The sequence below is a fragment of the Anopheles bellator genome, chromosome 1 (genome assembly GCF_943735745.2).
Source record: "Anopheles bellator chromosome 1, idAnoBellAS_SP24_06.2, whole genome shotgun sequence".
Taxonomy (NCBI): domain Eukaryota; kingdom Metazoa; phylum Arthropoda; class Insecta; order Diptera; family Culicidae; genus Anopheles; species Anopheles bellator.
In genome coordinates this window covers 32,969,385-32,993,026 of record NC_071285.1, presented here as the reverse complement: position 1 = coordinate 32,993,026, position 23,642 = coordinate 32,969,385, and the positions used below count along the sequence as shown (strand labels likewise).

General features: G+C 45.7%; 1 protein-coding gene across 1 annotated transcript; it reads left to right on the top strand.

Annotated features, from left to right (window-relative positions):
• Positions 1-8,116: 8,116 nt before the first annotated feature.
• On the top strand, positions 8,117-23,618 carry LOC131205285 (trithorax group protein osa). Its single transcript, XM_058197318.1, has 13 exons — positions 8,117-8,167; positions 11,184-11,405; positions 11,487-11,666; positions 11,900-17,565; positions 17,646-18,302; positions 18,660-18,713; positions 19,980-20,075; positions 20,193-20,269; positions 21,408-21,451; positions 21,516-21,645; positions 22,187-22,278; positions 22,440-22,504; positions 22,674-23,618. The coding sequence occupies exons 1-13, from the start codon at positions 8,117-8,119 to the stop codon at positions 22,735-22,737; spliced, it is 7,398 nt and encodes a 2,465-aa protein (XP_058053301.1). The 3' UTR covers positions 22,738-23,618.
• The last annotated feature ends 24 nt before the right edge of the window (positions 23,619-23,642 follow it).

Here is a 23,642-nt window from a genome sequence, read left to right as displayed (position 1 = left end):
TACTACTACTAATACTACTACTAATACTACTACTAATACTACTACTACTACTGCTCTATCGTCGATTTTGACAGGACAATCAGTTTGCAATATTCAATCAATCTCTCCATCCAGCGCTGTTTTGCGTGCCGTGGCGCTCCCCCTGTGATGTAAATGGTTGTATGATGATTTTGATGGTACACCCATCTCGTATGGACAGGTACTTTCTTCCCACAACTTAATGAATCTGCATCTGTTATTGCATCTGATCCCAGGAGGGTTCTGGACGTGTCAGGTATACGTACGGTTTCACTTATAATCAAATCGTCAAAGACGCTATGCAAATATTAATAATACGATAATAATATTATCAACTAGCAGCACATACAACCATATTATGGTCTATGGTTATTTGCCTAAATGTTTGCTTCCCTTATGTATTATTGTAAGACTCAGCTTAGCAAATGACCAACAATTAAAACTAACTTGATTCTACAGATGTGAATCTCAACTACTGATTAAGATTACATTAAGTAAATATTGCATTATTGTATGATTCTACCGTTAGAGACATTAGTTGCTAGGTTAGTCATGCATTATTAAAGAGTTTTGTTTCTCAAAACTATTTCGCCTGATGTTATAACCTTGTTAGGAAAGTTTCACCCTCCCACACCTCCGGGAAGAGGTGGCTCCCATACGTATCGTCCCATTCCAACGCTTTCGAGCAAATCGAACCAAATTCGGCAGGCGGTGGTTTTAGGGGTGGGGAAATGTTCTGGTGAATGCTCGAAAACTCTCCCCTCTTTACAAAGGAGAGCTTCCATACAAAATCTAATCTCATTTCAGTTAAACTCGGATAGTTTTCAAGCAATTTGAGCAAAAAATAAACCTGGTGCGAGTTTTGACATGTATCCAACGGGAAGCGGGAAGGGAAGCCGATCATGTACTTCACCAGGAATCATGATTGTCTGAAAAGGATGAGCAACGGGAAATAAAAAGAGAAGCCGATCGTTCGGAACGGAGGAATAACCGAAGGCGGGAAGGGAAGCAGATCGGACATCATCTGGAAGTCCGATCCTCTGAAACGCCGGATAGTCGAGAAATGAGAATTGAATGAAGCGTGGCGAAGCTCGCCGGGAACCTGCTAGTTCCATATAAAAACAATGAAGTGCATCCGCTGCTCTAAAATGACAGCGCGTGTACAACATACTATGAATCACTTCGTCGGAAAAGGGTAGTATGTTCTGATCTGTCTGCCGTCTTTAGTTTTAACTTAAGGATAGTAATTTACTATTAACCGTGTTGGGTTCGTTAAAGTCTGTGTGCTGTGTACTGCAACGCTCCATCGCATTGTCCGTTCATCGTCAGTGTCTGTTTTGCACGGTGTTATGATTAAGGTTGCAACTGCGGTTATGGGTTTCTGGTGCGTTTTCTTCTTACTGTTGACTACTTACGCATCGGTTAACGTTGCTTACGTTTTAGTCACTTCACCTTTTTGGTGTGTGTTATACTGCACTTTACTACGGTTATGCTTCGACACACAGCAAGCTGTTGTGCAGTTAAAAAATGCCCATCCCATGGTCGCTAATAAGACGATGAAAGAGAGATGTGTATGCGTGCGAAAGAGACAAGTGTGTGTGTGTGTGCAGTGTAAGAAAATGAGACAGAGGGAGAAAACGAGAGCCACAGCAAAAAAAAGCGGGAAAAAGAGAAGATTTTGAAGGATTATTATGCGTGTAAATCATCGGCTTTCAGTGAGGCGGGCAAGAACAGTTGGCGCTGTCTGTGAGTGCATTAATTTTGTCTATTATGATGCCATTTCTTGAAAACGATCGGAACTTATTATTGGCGCAATATTCTACTCGAAGAGTCGACTTCTACAAAATAATGCATACGCCGATTCGGCCGGTCGTCTTTCAATCTTTTAAGCACATAATTCAACCACCAAGTTGACACTAGCTAACAAATTGGAAAAGGCAGAACGCCTTTCTAGAGCGTGTCTGTTATACTGTGTTGATAAGATTTATTGCACTAAAAGCAGATAACACTAGACAGTGACCGTCAGAGAGAGCACAGATTTCATCCTTGATTGGATCGTTCAGTAACGTACTCTGTTGGACCTGGTGAGGAGGGAAACAAAACTAACCCAACGCATGGAAAACATGTCATCGGAACAAATACTCTTCGCTACAAACCATCCCCGATCGGGATTGCACAGAGCAGAGGGTGGAGGAGGGATGTGGATGAAGATGAAGAGGAATACGGTTCCCCGGGTATAGTTGCACATGAGCACGTTTGTCGACGTAATGAATCTCGCGGTGGTCAGCAGCGCACGAAGCAAACCAGGCATGTCCGTTGCAAGATTTATGTACTACTGAGCTCTTTTACAAGCGGTTTACGTTCGTTGCCTTGTGCGCTTCCCGTTTCGTAGATCGCCTGAGAGTTTCCGCTCCCGGTCTTTCGTTCTTTTTTGCTCAGTGTAATCAACGAGGGAAAGCAGGCAACCAACACTGCGACCGCTGCACGCGCCTTCTGCCGGACCGTCTTTTCTCGGACGTTCTGACTGTCCAACGAATACTCTGACGGTGTGGGTGTAGGTGTGAGCCCAGAGACCCGAAAAACGAAGACAAAGTTTAATAGAATGGTGTCAGTTGGTCCATAAGTTCTGCGGCGTTTCTTTTTGTCGGTAATCAGGCCACCAATTACGCTTTACCCTGATTGTAGCTATTATATCTGTTAATTTGGCAGAGACTGCCAAATGCCGAGAGTGCTAAATGCAGCCGACGCCTTGCCTGCCTGTACAATATAATCGCTGATTTAATAGTATGTGACACTCCTCGCGTCCAAGATACTGTTTTCATACCCAGAGAAAGGGACTTTAAAAGAAAAAGTTTTCTTTTAATGGTATTTAAGAGTTTTCAGTGTCAATTATGGTATGTAATAAATCACAACCGAGAGAAGAAAGAGTCAAGCAGTGGTAGCTTCATCGTCGTTCAGGTTGAAATGAAGCAAGAATCTTCAAACCACACTCATCTCGTCAGTTTATAACAAGAGTCACGCGTCATAGGGCGACAAAGCTGCCAAATTGGTGACAACGTGGTGAATTTATCCCTCGTCGGTGGTTGTCGTTGTTGCGCACTGTTGTCTGTTACTTTGGCATATGGAGGGGATAGAGTGTGAATTCTCGGTGTTTGGCGAATCGAAATGATGAACGTAATAGACCTGATTGCCATTTGTTTCTTTGCCCCTCAGTTTGCTTCATAAATGTAGCGGTGACAAGAACACATTTCTCAAGTCACCGGCATTATCCGGATCGCGTTACAAACATAACATGCTCATGCAATGGAATTGATGCACCGTGCTACGCCGCGTTTTCTTCTTGTTTTGGTGTCGACAGTAATACCGGTTTGCTTCTTTAGCCTGTAGAGTCGTGAGTTTGCTGTGAGAGGAATTTTGCACCTGGCTATGGAAGCGGGAATCACCAATCGAATGGAATTCTTCCTACATCGGGCGCAAAAGTGGCTAGAAATGGGTAACATCCTTGCAGAAGTCATTTTCATTTCGTGGAGCTACGAGACTCGACCGGTGGGACGGTTGCCCATCCGGTTGTGGGATGGCTAATCGGGATATTCGGCTTCATGCTTCAGTCTTACGGTATCATGATCGAGTAACGAGATGGATGATGTACGTACTTGGGTGTGAATATGTCGTCGCTGGTGCTGCTTGCGTACACATTTGGACGTCTCATCATCGTTATGGTGGTGCGTGGCTGTAAGAGTACGAGTACCACTTTCTTAAAAACCAGTCAGTAACTCAGTCACCTGTTCGGTTCATGAAGCTGGCAGAAGGGATAGTGGGCGAGGTTAACACAGCTATCACAACTGGGTTGGGCTGTGCCAAGAGTAGGGCAGTGTTCCGAATGTCGAATGATTGAGGGTACTAAAGTAGCCGTTGATGTGCTCCTTAAAAATGTTGTGTTTTTCTTTCATATGTTCATTTTGTCGTGGGCAATTTGATGCCTCTCATGCAAAGAAAGCATGGCAACTATGCAACTCTTCGCTGATAATAAAAAATGCTGATAATCTATAAATAAAAAACTAACTAGCAGGTCCCGGCGAGCTTCGCAACGCCTCATTTCATTCTCATTTCTCGACTATCCGGCGTTTCAGAGGATCGGACTTCCAGATGACGTCCGATCGGCTTCCCTTCCCGCTTCCTCTTGGATACATGTCAAAACTCGCACTAACTGAATTTGGCTCAAATTGCTTGTAAGCTATCCTAGTTTAACTGAAACTGCGGGGCCAGACGAAGCGTAACGTAATGTTTTTGGCATTTCAGATTAATGCCAAATTGCTGCGCTTCTGTCAAAAAGTGTGTCTGTCAAAAGTTATGTGTCGGCCGACCGCAAATCCGACCGCAAAACCCGTTAGCAAACGCTTTGTTAACAAACAGAGGATAATATAAGTTCTTATTTGCTGGTACTGATATAGCAACAAAGTCGAAAATAAACAGAAAAAAACATTCGGAAATCAATTTATTTCTCTTCTATTTCTATTTTCTCAGACCAAAAACACATTGACATTTTGTTTTTATATTTTTGATGCCACAAGAAGCGTAAACGATTTGGAATTACAACATAATTTTACGCTAGTTTTTACGCTTCGTAAAATAGCTGGAGCCACACGAAGCGTAAAAAATATCGTAAAAATAATTTTTAATGTCAAATCGATTACGCTTCGTGTGGCAGCAAAAATATAAAAACGAAATGTCAAACGTGCTTACATTCGTATTTTTGGTCCGAGAAAATAGAAATAGATGAGAAATAAATTGATTTCTGAATATTTTTTTGGTTTTTTTTCGATTTTGTTGCTATGCCAGCAAATAAGAATTTATATTATCCTCTGTTTGTAAACAAAGCGTTTACTAACAGTGTTTACGGTCGGATTTGCGGGCGGCCGGTCCCATAAACGTTTTGACAGAAGCGCTGCAATGGGGAAATGGGGAAATAGTTATAAGACAGAGAGCTGAAGATGAAAATAGGATACTTATCACGTCCGACCGCGTTCCCATGAATTCACTATAAAACGTGGTATATCATGGAACCGGAATAATAATACGCAGCAGACGAGTAAGTCAAAAAGTATGGTTAGAAATTTGACAGTTATGAAAATGATCGCTAAACGTAATTTCGACTATGGTTAACGATGGTTCAACATTTGAAAAAATATTCTTTATATGAAAAAGGTAATTTTTTTTTCTTTCTTCAGTTCTTTCTTTTTTCGTTCTTTAAGAAAAAAAAGATAATTTTTAGTATTAAACCAGTGATATTTGGTATGTAAGCGGTAATTTAAGGGTCCCCTAAGGGACTGATAGAGCAGTCGGTAACGCTGGTCGCTGTCAACGCGGCTGGCCTGGGTTAAATCCCGGGACCGGGTGTCACGCAAGCCGGCCATGGTTTCGATTCCCAATACCGGCGTGACAGAGAGGGGGGTTGGCACGGGGCTATAATAAACCCCGCCCGTGAAAAAAAACCGTGACAGAAACCATCAAAGACTTAAATTGTTACATTGGTGCAGGATAAAACCACTCAGCGATTGTTCCCGTGGAAGAAGAAGTTTATGTTGCTGATAGTGTCTAACTGGGGCGCCAGACGAAGCGCAAATCGAACCGTAAAACGCTAAGGCATAAACGTTTTGACATAAGCGCAAACAGTTTGGAATTTATCGGAAATATCAGGTCGTCTCTTTTTGCATCATGTGGCCGGCCTGTAACAGCTAGCTTGGTGAAATTTTGATTTCGTCGGCTCGTTTCAGTTATTTTTTATGTTGAAGCCAAGGGAGACACGTCATCAATAACGTCGATAAAATCACAGAAATAATCAAAGTTGATCGACATGTTAGTAATCAGAGCATCGGCCAGGACCTAAGAATAATCATCGAACAGCTTAAAGCCATTTACGCAAAGCTGGATTCATAAAGAAGCTCGATGTTTGAGCGCCACCCTATGTGCACCATAAAACATAATGGCTCGAATTACCATCTGTGCAATTATGGCCAAACGGAATGAAATCGAACCATTTCTTAAACGGATGGGTACTGGGGATGAGGAATAGGATACATATGACAATACTGTGTGAAAAAGGTCGAGGTCTAAGCGGGGTGAGGTAGCTTAACCGGTGGCCAAAACAGGACTCACGGTCAGGAAGGTTCTACTGGGTATAAAGGGTGTTACTGTCAAAAACGAGTCAAATTTTTTTTGTAAATCAGTCAAAAATATTATTAAACAATCAAGTAATATTTCTTTTGAAAGCTCATTTTATATAGAACATGTAAAAAAATAACATTTAGTCCTCCGTCTTAAGGAATGCGAATCGCCGATGTTTTCGTTTCACTCCTTTCATTAACTCTTGCACCGTTTTCTTGGTCGCTTTCTTTGCTGCAGAACTCCAGTTTTTTTTAAATCCATCTAACTGACAACTGTTTTCCGAGTCGTCTTGAGGTTCCGCTTGACGATTGACCAATATTTTTCAATTGGTTGGAGTTCTGGCGTGTTAGCGCGGTTCATATATTTTTGAGCACCACCTGGACGTTGTTTGCGGCATACCACTCCATGGCCTTTTTCCCATTAATTCAAGATGTTTAATCCATCCAAAACAGAAAAGAACATTTGAACGGAAAGGAAATGCGAAAGACGGTTATTTAGGCACTCTCGGACATAAATTTCCTGGTTGATGGTCCCAATCGCGATGTACATGCCACTTTTTAAATTATACGAACGGATAGATTGCCATACGAGATATTTCTTTGCGAAATTCGACAGCTTAATGTTCTTGCAAAGCTCTGTCACCTTTCCTCTTCCAGTCGCCGTAATTTCCTGAGTGATGAAAAACTGAGATCAAAAAAGGATTGTCAAAATAGATTGCTAGAGTTTTTCGCCAAAAACGATCAAGAATTCTACAAGGAGGCATTGTGAACCTACATTGGAAAAGACAACGAATTTTCCAACAAAACCGGTACATATTTGACGTAAATCGGACCATTGGAAATATTTTAAATAAAATTTTGAAATTCACGCAAAAAACGTCGATTTCTGTTAACGTCCAACCTAATATTTAAATCAATGAATAAAATTCCATTTTGCCGCAAAATATTATCGGTAACTTGATGCAATCGCTGAAATACCCGTGTTACTAACTATCTCTCTTTTTCTCTTTCTTTCTTTCTCTCTTTCTCTCTCTTTTTCTCTTTTTCTCTCTTTTTCTCTTTCTCTTTTTCTCTTTCTCTCTTTCTCTTTCTCTCTTTCTCTCTTTCTCTCTTTCTCTCTTTCTCTCTTTCTCTTTCTCTTTCTCTCTTTCTCTTTTTATTTTTTCTCCCTTTTCCCTCTTTTCTCCCTTCGTTTGACATGGCACTACCCTGTCCTTCTCTTCCCACAGAACATACCATCACCTTCACGTTCCGTCTCATCGTTTTCACCAACACCGGTTGGGACAATGCAAGCTAACAAGCGGATGTTCCTGTTAGGCTGCGTTCCCGTCAAACTCGCTGTCGGCGGTGGCCAACTATCATCCTCCGCCAGCACTTGGCGCTGCAACGCTTCCGACCAGCAGCAGCGGCATCTACCGAGTCTGGCAGAGGAATAGAGGACCTCGCCAAAAGTGAAAATCGCATTACAAGAGAGCTAGTCAGAGAAAGAAAGGGAGGAGGATAGAGAGAGTAAGAAAAAAGTGATCCGAAAGAAAGGACGACACCACTCGCCGCGTCGCCGTTGTTTTCTTCGTAGAAAAGGGTCTTTCAATAGCGCTGAGAGTCGTGGGACTCTGACAAACAAGAGTTAGCGCTACACACAACAGCTGAATGCATTTCCAGGCTGCGTCACGGCGAAAAGCGACAGGAGTGTCCGTGTCCCTCGGTAGCAGTAAGAGTAACAGCAGTAGTAGTGATTCACTGACGACCGCGGTGATTTTGCGTCGGCAGCATCCGATAGTCGGCTTCATCGTCAAACGACCCTGTGTTGTCGCCCGGTACCGGAAGGAGGAGACCTCCGCTCGCCATCCAACCGGTACCGACGCTGCCGCCGTCCCCGTCCCCGTACGTGCTCATCGGACTCATCGCACCTGTCGTCACTCCGCCGGGGTAATATGGCCACACCGCCAACCGAAGGAGAAATCAGAGTGGGTCCCGGCCATCAGGTAAACGATACATATGTACGTGCACTACACCTTCAGAGATGGTCAGAAAGCTCCCGCAAAAATCGTGCAACGAAATTGTCGTCGTGACTAAGTTAGTCCTTAGCCTAGAAGAACCCGTCGCGCGGTCTAATCGCACAATCTTCGCATTTCTCCACGTTTCACTAGAGCTTCGGATGTTTGTCCTTTGTCTGTTTTAAAGCATGCTTCAGATTAACCTGTCATTATGTTTTACTACAGGAGTGACCATGGTAGACACACTATGATGTGTTATGTTTGCATCTGCTCCTCATCCTTTGTGGAATTCGTGTCAAATTTTACACGTATATTCTACACTACTTGTGTTGAGTGTTGCTTGAGTACTTTGGTGCTTCCGTGTAATCTTTCCTTGCTTCTTTTTGGGGTGTCTTGATTGCACATTACAATTAGCTGATTTATCGTGCCACTTTCATTTTTAGCGCCTTGGAAACATTGCCATAACGTTTTTTTCTTACGCGGAGTTGTACTCGCTTCCTTTCAGTTTTAATACTATTTACGAGCTTTCGGCTGACTTATTATATTGACTTAGTGTTGAGTGGCTAGAAAGTCAGTTTTATAATATCTTTGGTTTGCTTGGGCGTTGATTGGTCTTTTTTAATATCGATATTTGGTTGGTTTTACTATTTTTATTAAAATGTTCCAGATAATTCATGCGGTTTTTATTCAACATTTGTGGCCTAACTACAACAACAAAACATATGACTACTTTAATAAAAGTATTGTCCCCAAATTTCCTTCTTTCTGTGTCTTTTTCGATTCATGTGGAACCCAATAAGACATTCTTCTAATAATTCCCATGGCTCTCAGGCGATGGGAAACTGTAGTGTGGTCAACTCCTAACATTTCTGCAAGTTCTTTTTGCTTCTGATATGCATCCCGATCGAGCAAAGCTGTTAATTCTTCATCATCAAGCTCAAGCTCATCATCAAGTATCATCACTCTTGGTCTTGAAAGCCAAAAGCACCACTTTTGAACCGCGCAAACCACATCTGACACGTTCTCTTACCAAGAGCAGTAACTGATAAACACATGATTCATAAAAATATGATATTTAGTGAGTAATGCCATCTATTGTAAAACCGCACGAATTAATTGGAGGACGTAGTAACGTTTAGGGTTGCTTCTGTACACGAAGTCTTTTATTCTTATTTCGGCTCCATTTTGTGTGTGCTGTTGTTGCTTCGAGGCTGTTGAGTTTTTTTTACGAGGCCCAGTGTGCTCGAAAGATTTTCTTGATTGTTACATTTATGATTGTTTCAATTTTTTTTACCGACCAAATTTCACTATGCCCGATGATCAACCTAAGGTGTAGTCCACAACTCGCTTACCTCTTCGATTTTAAAAATATATTGCTAGCAGCAATCGTATGCAGCCCGAAATGTTCGTGGTTTGTGAAGCGAATGCGAGACCCTTAATCACAGATAGACCCAGTTCTGCTAATGCTTTACCATCCCTATCATGAATGCCGAGCAGGTTTGTTGCTTCATTTTTTTCGATTGGTGTCGATGGCGGTGGAAGATGAAAGATTTTTATTTTATCGTGCCTCGCTTCCGGTCGACAGTTATTGATATCCGGCAGAATCTGGTAGGGAGAGGTTCCGGTAGAACGACCCGACAATGCATGAATTCGTGCCCGTGAATGGATCCGCTTGAAGATGGTTTAAAGCCGGTTTTGTTTCTTTCCCAAGAGTTTATTGTAGGTTGAATTTAAAAGATGATCTATTTCACATTTTCTTCATCCTCCACCGGCCTAGAAATATAGTTACTTTAAATTTTGTGTTTATTTTGAGACATAATTGCACTATCGGGCAAAGTGGAATTTATAAAAATCTTCTTGAAGACTGTCAGGTTAGTCAGGACCATACCACACCATAAAAAGAAAATACACGGGGACAAACGCAGTCCATTGCATTGGTCCATAAAACATAGGTTTCATGCGTTTAACAACCAATAAAACATCAAAATTTACGAACCTTTACCGAAAGTAAACATTTCGCTAAGTTTCTCGCAGCTTCTTTTGCTCTGTTTTTGCTTTCGCTTTTGTTCTCAATCCTTTTTCGTTGTGTTTGTTTATAATGTTTCGAATGGAGGTCCACCATCAACCATATAGTCGTATTTTATTTTTGTTATCTGTTAGGGGAAAATAAAGCGAAAATATATCCATAAAACATATGGGCTGGTAAATGGTTTTCTGCAACTTTCGCGACCGAAAACGTATAGGTACGCGGATTGGGTGATCCGCGTGAAATTGGAAACATTTAGTAAAAACTTTGACATTTACGAAATGGGATGCTTGCTAAAAATTGGGAAATATTTAAAACTTATTTCCAAAGTGGTGAATACCAAATATTTTTTCGGTATGGTACGATATAATACGATGATCTGATTTCGTTCTTTCATTCGATTTTATGGGAAAAAAAAATCGATTTTATGGCTAAAAATTGGGAAATATTTAAAACTTATTTCCAAAGTGGTGAATACCAAATATTTTTTCGGTATGGTACGATATACTACGATGATCTGATTTCGTTCTTTCATTCGATTTTATGCAGCTTTCTGAAGTTTCTGAACGCGTACTGTAGGGCGGTATGGTCGGATAATTAAATAATAACATAATTTTCACTCTCATTCACACACATCGCGTCCTTTCTTGATAATCTTTTGTCCGAAAACATAGGATCTGTTTTGAAGACATAAGCTGCAATTATTCAAACTCGGACGCTTCATTGATTTCACCTCATTATTTATATTATCAACACTTATTGAAACAGTCAATTCAATTTCGTTACCAGATATTCTTTAACATTAACATTTTTTCTACATCAACTCGCCTTTGCTAAACGCGGAGGCTCTACAATTATTCTACGACGAACCTTAAACTTCCAGCCTACTGTTACTGTCTTAGTGAATAATGCAAATTTAATTGTTTTTCACTCATAAACAAACGCGAAAAACCATCTCGCCCGACCTGACACATGCAGGCAACATTACCAGATTATCAACCAATCGAAAATTACCGCTCCGAGGACGACGAAGATCGCGATTTAGAGGATCCGAGATGGACGCCTGGATTGTACATTGATAATGACTTGTTGATGTACCTGACTGCTGCCCGTTCGATATCCGCCTTTCAGGGTATGTGTGAAGAAGATGGTTGTATGGCAGCAAGTCGTGATGATACCACTATAAATGCATTTGACGTTGTAAGTATCAACACCGGCAACATGATCTTGTTTTTTTGTTGTTCTATCAAAACAAATGTTTCATTTTTGCTTCATTCCCAGCTACACGACTCAGGATACGACGCTGGTAAAGCGCTAGAAGCCCTGCTAAAGTGTCCTGTTACGAAGGGAATCGAAAAAAAGTGGACTGAAGAGGAAACGAAGCGCTTCATTAAAGGATTACGCCAGTTTGGGAAGAATTTTTTTCGCATACATAAGGATCTCTTGCCTCATAGGCCAACGGTAAATGAAATGCCATCCTTTGTAGTGTACACTGTTGTTAGCAATTTAACCACAATCTGAAGCGTCGTTCGTTTTGGCTGTCTAATTTGACGCTTAACTTATTGAATAATAACTCTTTATCCTTCGTTCAAGATCTGGTTCAGTTCGCTGGTCGTTTGTTTTGCTTGTTTGGAGTTTCTTGGAATGTAATTTGGCAATGTTAATGTTTAACAAATGTATTTTTTTCGTTTTAGCCCGAACTAGTTGAGTTTTACTATCTGTGGAAGAAGACACCAGGTGCCAACCAGAATCGGCCACATCGCAGACGACGGGCGAGCTCGCTGAGACGACGCAACACGCGGACAAACAGTAATGCGAGTGGCAGCACTCCTCCAAACAACAACAGCAGCAGTAGCAATAGCAGTACCGGTAATAATAATAATAACAAGAAAGAGCAAACGCCGGAGCGCACCGTAACGGAGTCGTCATCGCGTCCATCACCGATAGGAAAGGAGGAGAACAGCTCCGTCACCGAGGACGACGTGAGCGAGTGTGACAGTGACTCGAGCGCCAACAAAGCAACCGCGGCAGCGGTTGTGGCGACGTCGACCGCAGCAACGGTAGCGTCGTCCGTTGTAGCAGTATCCTCAAGCAACGGTAACGTTGGGGGTGGAGGTGGCAGCGGAGGGTGCGGAAGTAGTAATAGCAGCAGCAGCAGTAGCAGCAGCAGCAGCAGCAGCAGCAGCAGCAGCAGCAGTAGCAGCAGTAGCAGCAGTAGCAGCAGCAGTAGTAGTAGTAGTAGCAGTAGCAGTATCAGCAGCAGTAGCAGTAGCAACAGCAACAGTAGCTGTAGCGGAAGCGGAAGTAGTAACGGCGGCGTCGGCGGTCCCGTCGGCGGCGTCGGAGACTTTACGACGACGGCCAGTAGTGGTAGCATTGGCGGGGGTAGCAGTGTCGGCAGTCACGTCGGTGGTACGGCGGTCACCGGCGAGGAATCTCCGTCGAGGATGCGGACCCGCCAAAAGCCCACCAAGGATTCGACAAATGCGACCAACACGAAACGACCGAAACGAGGTGGAACGGAGACACCAGAGCAGCAGCAGCTGCAATCAACAGTCTCTAGTGGAGGTGGATCAGGGCCACATGAGAATCCAAAAACTCCCAGCAAACTATCTACCACCTCCAACAACATTATTGGCAGTGGCGCGTTGGGATCCACAGCGATCATTGCAACAACGGATGGCGGTGCTGGGAGCAAACATTCGTTCCCGAACAAGGCCTCCAAAGGAGCATCATCTTCATCGTCAACTACAGCGTCGAGCAAGGCTTCGGAGAACACTCCTATCAAGGGCAAAAAGAGGGCGAACGAGTCCGAACTCGACGGAGGAACAGTTGGAGGGTCGGACGAGAAAGAAGGCCAGAAGCGAAAGCGTTCCGACAGTCCCACCGAAAGCCTTACTACCGACAGCCGACCCAGTTCGGTGCTGGATGAAGCAGAATCTAACATTGACGCAGCGACTGAAGCCAGCTGCACCGGAACCGCCATATCTGGTACTACAACTCCGGTGCTGGGACCGAATAACAGCAGCGGCATCGGTGGCAGTAATAACGCATTGGCGAGTGAGGGCCCTACCGCGACTGCTCTCGCTACCACCGGTTCGGGGGCGAAGGATGAAGAGAAAGATCCGCTGGCGTTGGCTGGTCCACCGTTGGCCGCGGAGCCAATGGTTACCGAATCGAACGAGAATAGTAGTAGCAGCAGCACTGGCACAACAACAGTCACAAAGTCCAGTTCCGGAGGATCAGAAGATAAGGATGACGATTCCAATGCGGGCGCCATGGGTGCAGTTGTTGCGTCGGCTTCGGTAGCAACCATCCCAACTGCAGCCGATACCGCCAAGTTGCCTGAAACAGAGGAAACTTCCCAACCATCAACACCGGCACCAACTTCAGTCGCCGTTGCTACTCCTATAGGACCCGCTATTTCACCGGATGAATCGGACGTATCACCACCTCCAATAGCGCTATCTATCACTGCAACAACGTCCAATGAGGCCACTGTGACCAACTGTGCAATGCCCGATGGTACCAGCAAATCATCAACAGGCAGTGCGATACCTTCCACTGCAAACGATCATGAAATGGCGTCAAAGTTGGCTAACATGAAACAGGAAGCAGGTGGCGGGTCAGTTGGAGTGGCCACCATCGGGTCTGACTTCGGCTCGAAAGATGTCTTCATCAAAAAGGAACCGAACGACGATTCTACCGCCAGTGCAATAGGCGAAGTGCAACCACAACAACCACCGTCATCATCGTCGTCGTCCTCCTCGTCAGGCGTTCAAGGAGCATCGGGTACACACGGTAGTGCTGTTGTAGCGCCTGTTGCAGAGCCGCAGGATTTGAAGCTGAAAATTGAAGTAAAATCCGAAGCGAAGCTAATGGGCACCAGCGTTAGTGGAAGTGGTGGTGGCGACCAACAAGGGTTGGAATTGAAGTATGATGCGGAGAACCTGGTGATGAAAACATCGCCTTACGAGAATCACATCAAATACGGTGGCCATCCAGGAGCAACGACAGGTGTTGGTGGTCTTGAAGATGGTGTCAAGTACGGCGGTGGTGATCATAAGTACGGTCCACCTTCAACACAACCACCCCATTCACACGAAGAACCGCTGGAGTACGACATGAAACGGTATCCGGCAGCACCACCCTTACCACCGCCACCGCTCGGATCCGATGGTGGACCACTGCCACTGAAGATGGGATTCACGGGAGGTGCCGTGACAGCAGGAGAATCCCACGGTGGACCTCCCATACCGCCGTCTGGAGGTCATCTAAAACTGTCACATTACCCACAAGATCTGACCGGAGGTGGAGGGCTTAACCTAAAATATCCTCCGGCAGGTTCTGACGAGCGAAGTAAGTTTGCACCATCACCCGCTTCGGACAGTGGCAGTGGCAGTGGTGGCGGCGGTAGTGGAGCTCCGCCTCTACCGCCTGGTGTTCCCGGTGGATCGCTTCCGCTCATGCCGAAGAGCCATTATCCTGACCCGGCTCAACTCTCCATGATCCGGCAGCACTACGAGCAGTTCAAGTATGATCCGATGGCCGGGGTAAAGTACGGTCCCTCGGGAATGTCACCGTTTGGTCCTCCAGGTCAACCCCAACACCATACTCCACATCATCCTCACCACCATCCTCTGGCTATGGCCGGAATGCCTCAATCGCAACCTCAAGACCTGAAATATCTTCCGCCTGGTGGTGGTGCTGGGGACGCTGCAGCCGGTGGGGGGTTAGGATCGCAGAAGTATCCTCCTGTGTCGTCAAGTGATTCGACGCCGCCCTCGAGTGGTGGTGGGGCGTTATTGAAGAACAGTTTCTCGGCCGACAATCTCCTCAAGGGATCTTCGTCTAGTAGTGGCGGGGACACCAATCCGCTCGATGTGTCCGCTTCGTCACGCTTGGCTGTGACGCCGAACCAGGACAGCCAGGGCAGCAACAGCTCGCAAGGTCCAGCCGGGCCAATACACGTCGGAGGTGGTGCAGGAAGTGCGAGTGGAGGAAGCATTGCCTCACCACAATCCGGAGGTCCCATTCCACCACACAGTGCCTCCTATCCACCGCACGGTCCGCCCCCACCGCTACCGCCGGGTGTTTCACCACATCCGGGTATCGTGAATCCGGGGTTGATACCGACGTTGCTCGGCTCTTCGGCATCGTCCCCCATTCCCTCAACTCACGCGGGCATTGGCCCGGTAGGGCCTATTCCTCCACAGCTGTTACCAACTCCACCAGGCCCTTATCATCCAGCCAATCTGCACCGAGGACAAGCACTACCACCGGTGGCATCATCTTCATCGTCCTCACTGATTCCGAGTTCCTCCTCAATGTCATCCTCGTCAAGTTCAGTTCTAACGTCCACGACGAGTTCTTCCGCCATCGGACGGTCCGGCGATAATGGGCACGTTCCCCCGCCGCTTTCTTCGATGCACCACCATTCGGGACGCGATCGTGATCAGCGGGATCGGGACCCATCCCGTGCGTCTGAACCTCTGCGCGGACCTGATCTTCCCCCGACTCGTGCTTCCCCCATTAATTCTCTGCTGCAAGGTGTTGCACCGCATCACGGACTCCTAACCCATCCCCTTCCACTGCACCTCGGCCACCCGGGCATGCAGCTTCCACCGCATCATCCGGTGGCCCACCTAGGTCATGCAGGATTACTATCGCACTCCCTCGGTGGTCACCATCACGGTGCTCCGATTCCGCTGCTCGGTGGCCCCACTCCGTCGGCGCTCGGCAGTTTGATGGAAGTAGCTGGTGCTGGTCGGCGTTCGCCATCGTCGTCCGCTTCGTCACAACACGGTGGTCACCTGCCGCCTACGTCACTACACCAGCCAATTCCGTCTCACGTACCTTCCCCTTCAACCCCCACCGGGGCCGGTCCAGGTGGTCCGTCATCTTCGAGTTTGAGTCGCGCCAGTCCCAGTGTACCTCCCGGAGGTGGTCCAGGAACGCCGGTCGGCTTTGGACCCGGATCGGTTTCCGCTTCCAGTCATCATCATCGCTCGAGCTCTCCAGCCAATTCCACCGGCTCACTAAGCCGTGCCAGCCCTATGCATCTTGGCGGCCACCATCCGTCAACGGTGGCGGCCGCTGCAGCCGCATCGGCAGAACGCGATCGACAATTAATGCGCCAACAGAGTCCCCATATGACGCCACCACCACCTTCGTCGTCATCGTCTGCACCGCCACCGACGTCGGCCCTTATTTCGAGTCCGCTGAGCAAAATGTACGGTGGACCAGGTCAACGATCACCACCACCGACGGCTTCCCACCCGTTCCGACCGGGTGCTTCACCACCGGTCCTACGCCACCCTCAAATGCCTCTACCTCTGCCTATGGCTGGCCCGATCACGGGTCTCCCCGGATCGGTCATCGGTCACCCGTCTCAACCGTATCCACTGATGCACCCATCACTGTTCAACCCGCACCACCACAATCCCTTCTACGCCCCGTATCCGTACGGGCCGGCGTATGGACCAGGCTTTTCCTACATGAAGCCCGCCGGATCGCCGCTCGATAATCATATGTTGCACGGTCATCCCACGGCTATTCCACCACCGCGTCCCGAAGATGCGCCCAACGGTGGCCCCGGTGGAATGCACGGTAATGCTGGCGAGAAGAGCAAAGGTGGTTCCGGTGGTAGCAGCAGTAAATCGCAATCCGGAGGACAGCCACAGACGTCACAATCGTCCTCCTCATCTTCGTCTTCGTCCTCAGCTTCCGGGGGATCAGGTGGAGGAAGCGAGCGTTCGAAGCAAGGAGGAGGAGGAGGAGGAGCAGGCCCGTCAGCGGGCGTTGGCTCGTCTTCGGGTGGGCCTCCCGGTCCCGGTAGTGGCCCCGGTGGCCCTTCGCCCGTTGGTAGTGGAGGTCCCAGTCCGCAAGCCATGATGGTCGCCATGGGACCGTCGGGTGGTCCGGGCGGACCTCTCGTTGGAAGTCCCTTCCACCCGGCTGGCCCTCCTCATCACCATCATCACTCACCGTACGGACCGCCGCAACCACACAATCCGTTCATAGAGAACCAGCTGGCGCCGGTTGGGAGTGGCGGTGGCAGTAAACCCACGAGTCACATGGATGCTCTACGAGCCCATGCGCATGCGGCAGCTGGTGGCGGTCTAGGACCTCCACATCCTGGGCATCATCACCCGGCGCACCATCACCATCCGGGTCATGGGCCACCGCAGCCACCACCTCCCGGGCACCATCCGGCACATCCGAACGAACCGGTGCACATCGAAACGCTCGATATCGATCCAGACCCGGAACCGCCCTCCCCGGTCCATGACATGAACCGTGGCCCCAGTCCGGAGGCGAAACCTGATGATACCGAGTGCCATCGTTCCCAGTCAGCTATGTATGCAACAATAGAAAACAAGGTTTCATGTGTGGATTTGAACTCATTTCGTGATTTTGTTGTCTGTTTTCATGACATAGTTTTGTGCGGCGCTGTGATCGAGGGGACTACAATTCTTGCACGCGCACGGATCTTGAGTTCAAACCGACGCCCGACTCAAAGCTAGCGAGGAAACGTGAAGAGCGTGACCGGAAACTTGCGGAGAAAGAACGCGAACGAAAAGCGCAGCAAGCCCAAGCACAGGCACAGCACCAACAGCAACATCACCAACAGCAACAATCGCAACATCATCCTTCAATGCCACCGCATCCTCACCAAGGGCCGCCTCCTTCGCAATCGCATCCGCACCATCCTCAGCATCCGAGCATTGCCCAACAACAGGCTGCCGCCGTAGCCCAGGCACAGCATCACCATGCAGCAGCTGCAGCGGCGGCTGCGGCGGCCGCTGTCCAGCAACATCATCATCAGCAGCAGGCACAGCAAGCGCAACAGCAAGCACAGCAACAACATCAACAGCAGCAACAAGGAAGCGGCGGTGGTAATAGTGGCGGTAAACCACCTCCTCCTGGCGGTGCTGGCAATACTGGTTCCGGTCCGGGCGGTATTCCTGCACCCCAGGGTCATCCGGGACACCCCTCACCGGGTCCACAATCGATGAAACCGGACATCAAACCGTACCCGGATACCCCAGCGCTCCGTCAGCTGTCCGAGTACGCTCGGCCACACGTCGGCTTCAGGTACGCCTGTTCTAGATCATCGATGATCCTAGCTGAACTGCTGGAGTTTCAGTGTGGCATTTGTCAACAAAGGATCATCCATGGTTCACCATTGTTCCTGTCCTTATCGTTTCGGTTCGAAAATCTCTAATTTACTCGAAAAGAAATCTCGTTGCGAAGATCAATAAGCTTCCAGTTTAATAATGATTAAAAACAATCGCGTCACGTTAAGATCGTGATCCTTTTTCTATTCTTTTACATTTGAATTTCGTTTGTATGACTGGCAGCTTTGAATAGCTTGATTATCATTGTTTTTTTCTTTTCTCTTTCTCGAATCTCTTACCGCTTGCCTACCGCGGCGTTTGTGACATTATGTAGTCCTGTGGAGACGATGGTCCCGCCACCATATCATCCACTGTACAATAGAGAAAGGTATAATATAGTGATGATTTCTTTTTTAATTCCCTTATCGCATCATTATCCTCTGGTCCATTTACGCTTGTTGCCTATTCTTTATTTCAAAACAATACGTATCAATCATTACAAAAATTGACCACCAAGCTACCTTCGCTATTAAACACATCGATCAAAAGGGACACTTTGTGGCTCAAATTAGATAAGTTTCTTTTTCTCGAATTTCGTTTAATTCCTGTTTTGTTCAGTTCAAATGTTCACATGTGCAATTTACATTTGTCTAGATCTTTATTAATCGTTCCTTCAACTCTGTTTGGTATAGGGATTTAACCTGTACCAACTTTTGATATGTTGTCTTATTAATTCGTTTCCTCTATATCCTACCATATTGTCGTGCTTGCCACTCACATTAGTGCTTGTTTATCACACACATCGAGCGTTTATCTTTCCTTTACATCCTTGTATCGTTCATGCCGTTCGCTCATCCTCTCCATACGCAACTTTGTCTTTATGATATAAGCAATAGAGACGTTAGTAGTGCTTTGAAAGGCAATCTTTTCTGAGTCCAGTGTCTTTGTAATGCCACCGCACTTGAACTCGTGAAATTATCCGTTGAGGTTCTTTTGTTCAAACAACGACCATATTTGCTTCAATCGATCGAATCGATCGGTCAATTGTTTGATTTGCATATATTTTCATCGCAAGCTTATTGAAAATCGATTAAAATAAATGTGATTGCTGTGTTCAGCTCTTGAGTTCACTGCATTGTTCGTGCTCTACGCGATTGGTGGTGGTAAAGTGTAACCGAAATATACGAATAAATTCTAAAGTAAAATTCCAATATCATTTGTTGTGCGCACGGTGACGATAGTTCCGGGAAAGGTAACAAATTTGCCAACACACACTAGCATGCGCACATTCATTTTCATACTTTACACATTAGTGGCACATTCATAACCCATAAATATTGGTTTTCGATTATTTTAGCTTAAGACATAAGGTGAAATATGTGAATTTATAGCATAGTTTTTGCTAAAGAATCCGTAATCGTTTGGGTGTGTAAAAAATTATTACACTACTATAATTACAAGCAAATGTTTCAATCGGAATTTGAATGGGTCTTTGATTGAACAGATTGGTCCACACCGTTTCACTGAGCGTATGTTTGTTCTGTTTCTGTGTGGCATTGTTAACCCTTTCCCGATTTCTACCCCCGTTCTTTGGTGCCCTGCGCGTTCTTAACATGATATTGACCGATTTTTGCGAAATTTCTCCGATTAACAGGGACATCTTTTTTAGGGAATTCGAGGACCTCAAGAACCAGCAAGCGGTCGGCCCGTCCCGATTGGAACCACACTGGATGGAGTACTACCGGATGAGGTACTGATGATGTGCACAAGCACAGAGTAAAATAAACTATGCAGTTGAAAACAAACAATTGCAAAACTGAAGAATCTTTTTATACTTTTTATAACTTGTTTGGTGTTCTTGTTGCAGAGGAATGCACCCATCTCAGTTCCCGGCGCTATATGGAAATCCTGCCGCTCTAGCACAGCTGGAACGCGAACGAATAGGTAATGTTGTGCTATGCAAACCATAACCAGGCGGTAACGAAGCGCATCATGACCCGTAACATATTCGCACACATGTTTGCTGTCGTTTCGTTGATCTTAGTTCCTTCCCATTTCTAATACATTTTTTTCTCTCTTGTATGTTTTTCTTTTCTATTCTTCACCTGTGCGGCGCGCCGTGTTTACGCGAAACATGAACGCAAACTCCGGCGGGGGTGTCCACAACGATCGTCCACATATACAACGATTGTGTGACCCGCGAACATTTTTCTCGATGACCAACCTCAATCCTTCCTGTGGATGAAACTTTCAATCATCGTGCGCCGCCTTTCTGGGTCCACGCTTTTCCAATCTTCTCTAACTTCATCACCGTCCGCCGTGTGATGCTATTCATATTATCTGTGCTTTGAAATACAAACGTCACCGAAAATAATTGTGTGCGGTACACGAAAAACAATGAAACCGTCACGCCGAATGCCTACTGCGGCCACTGCCTCACCACCACTGCCAATACAACAATGGTAACAAACAAACATAATCTGCTGTGCCGTGAAAAAATACGAAATCAAATTGAAATGTGTCTTAAAACGAAATTCTGCCGCGCCGATTACTATTTTTACTTTGGAGCAAAATTTGTTTCTTGACATGTTTTCCTCCCGAACATATGTAATATGATACAATATGGTTCCCTTTTTTTGTATATTTTTTTGTCAATAATTTTTTTTGACATACGGCCGTGGTAAAATTCACTACTCTTTTTAATATGATACATGGTCCGTTCTCATGGAATGTGGAACCAATTCTGCATGTCACATCACATACCATCGTCAAAATTGCTCCTTTGGTATGTGTATTTGCTGCATGTGGAATGAAACGTTTTGATAAAACTGTACCGTATCTCACACTCACAACAATTGATATGTGATAATGGATATGGATACGGGGTGTGTGCGTGCTTAAACTTTTTAAATCCTATGGAATGAACCGAAACGGCTCTATTCTGTTGCGGTAAAATTGCAAAATGCGAATGGCCAAAACAAATCGAACATAACCACAAAAAATCGAAACCAAAATTTAAAATCAAACTAAAAATACGAACAACAAACAAACCATGATCAACACAAACACCACTCACACACAGGCTTGCCACCGCATCCTGTCGGGCTGGATCCATCTGATCCGATGGTACGTATCAGCATCGAATCGTCAATCATGTTTTATGTTGTTGGTTTCTGTTCACTTGTTACAGTTGCGCTTGGCTGGCGAATATCACGCACACTCCCATACGCATTTGCACTTGCATTCGCAACAGCAGCAAGACTCGGCAGCGGCGGCGGCGGCGGCGGCGGCAGCGGCGGCAGCAGGTTTTCAACTACCACGTGAGTTTGTATTGCAAAAACCAAAAACAGAAACTCCGCACAGGCATTTAATTAAAGCAAAATGCAAAACCACCATCCCTTGCCATTTAATGTTGCTCGACCTTATTAGGCAGCTGTTTCGAAGCAACGCCAGTCGCACTCGATTTGTCCTTGTTATCTGCCTTTTGCTCTACGTCTTTTGTAGTGTATACTACAATCGTCTAATTGACACACAGTGCGAATAAAATCGCTGTTTCTACATTCTCACGAGGATACACGTGCTTTTTAACAAGTTCGTGGAAACAAAACTGTTGTTTTACATATACAGTTCCTTGTGAAATAAAAACTTATCTTATAAACTTGCCTATGACTCCATACTATTGCCCATCCATACTGTTCTTATGTTATGCCATTTTTCATCACGTTCATTTGACTACTACCTTCATGCTTTGTGTAAAGCTTTCGGAAGTGTTGTCGTAAGACTTCGCCTGTCTTTTGTATGCGCCCGTACATTAAAAAATCCTTTACAAGTTCGATTGTTTCTTTCACATTCTATTTGCAGCCAACGTACCACCCTATCCGCGACCGAATGTTCTAATGCCGAGGGACCCCCATTCGGAAGTACTTTTGCGTATGTCCTATGATCCGCTGCAGGTAATGCTTTGTTTGAGGTGGCAGTCACAACACGCGCACAACACACAATTCAGTGCTTTTTTTCTCACTCTTGTTCGCTTTTAAGATATGGTCATCATTTTATCGTATCATGTTTGTATCAGTGTTAAAAATGATTTAATTAACACAGTTTCTTCCAACAGGCTGCTGAATTTCAACGACAAAGTGCACTAGATCGGGCCCATTCTCTGCATGAGCAGTACCTGAGGTATTTATTTTACGAACATAGTTTATAGACGGATTTAGCTCGCTGTAATGGAGCTAGTAAAGGCAACAGATAGAGTCCATAGTAGTTTCTTGTGTGACAAAATCGTCTCGAAAAAAATGCCGTTAATGCTTTGTCTTCGTTTCTGATTTTATTTTCATCTAATTTACAGGCAACATGAGCGTGAAATGAAGGTGCGAGCACTTGAAGAGGCAGCGAGGGGAGGAAAACACTAGACAAGCTAGGGGTGAGCTACACCAAAAACTCGGAGAAAGGCGAGCTAAAGTCGACCACTCAATCGCCACACATCACGCCCAAGATCACGATCATGGTTCTGGAGACTAATAATAAAGTGCAGCTCGATTTGTTGTGCCCACTCCTGTGTTGTTTCGGAGTTATTAGCTGAAGATGTTCTTCCTGCCTAGACTGTTTTCTACCCAGTTAGACCAAAAAAGAAATTACTGAGTTTACGGGCTAGTTCAAGCTCTAAACGAGAGCAGTGAATTGCGGAGAACTGCGGCAAATTCCCGAGTAAAGTAGTCCTAATTTAGTGATTTTTCTCTTTTTAATCATAACTCTATTGTTACATTAACACACACACACACGCACAAATACTAGTAAAATTCTAGTTCGTTTCGCATTTTCGGGACATTGGTTTGATCGTGCATCGGTGTAAATAGTTTCTACGTGTCTTCGCACGTATTAGTTTTCCTGTGTGTAACAATGCGTAACATTCGCGAGTGTTCAGAAATCTACCAATTTTTCGAAGCCGACACAGCAGAACCTTGCGACGGTGTAATGATGGATCTATTGTTAGAAGAGCGCAATCCATTGAAAATATCGGTTCATGTTTGTGAATCCAACGAGTAAACGAAGCACAATGTATAGACACGTACGACGCTTTCGCCAGTGCTCACTATATTTTGGCCTCATTCAATTAAGAAAAAGAATAGACAAGAACTGAGAAAAGGGATGCTTCTGTTTCTTCGCCCATCCACGAATTAGTTAGAAATTCATCTTGTTTTAAGCGGCCTTTGAGAGGAATGTAACACTAACGAACAACCTTGATTAACGCGACCAGAAACGGTGACGAACAGCTGGTACTGTGTGTGCGATACGATGGTGATTGGGGGCGGCAATG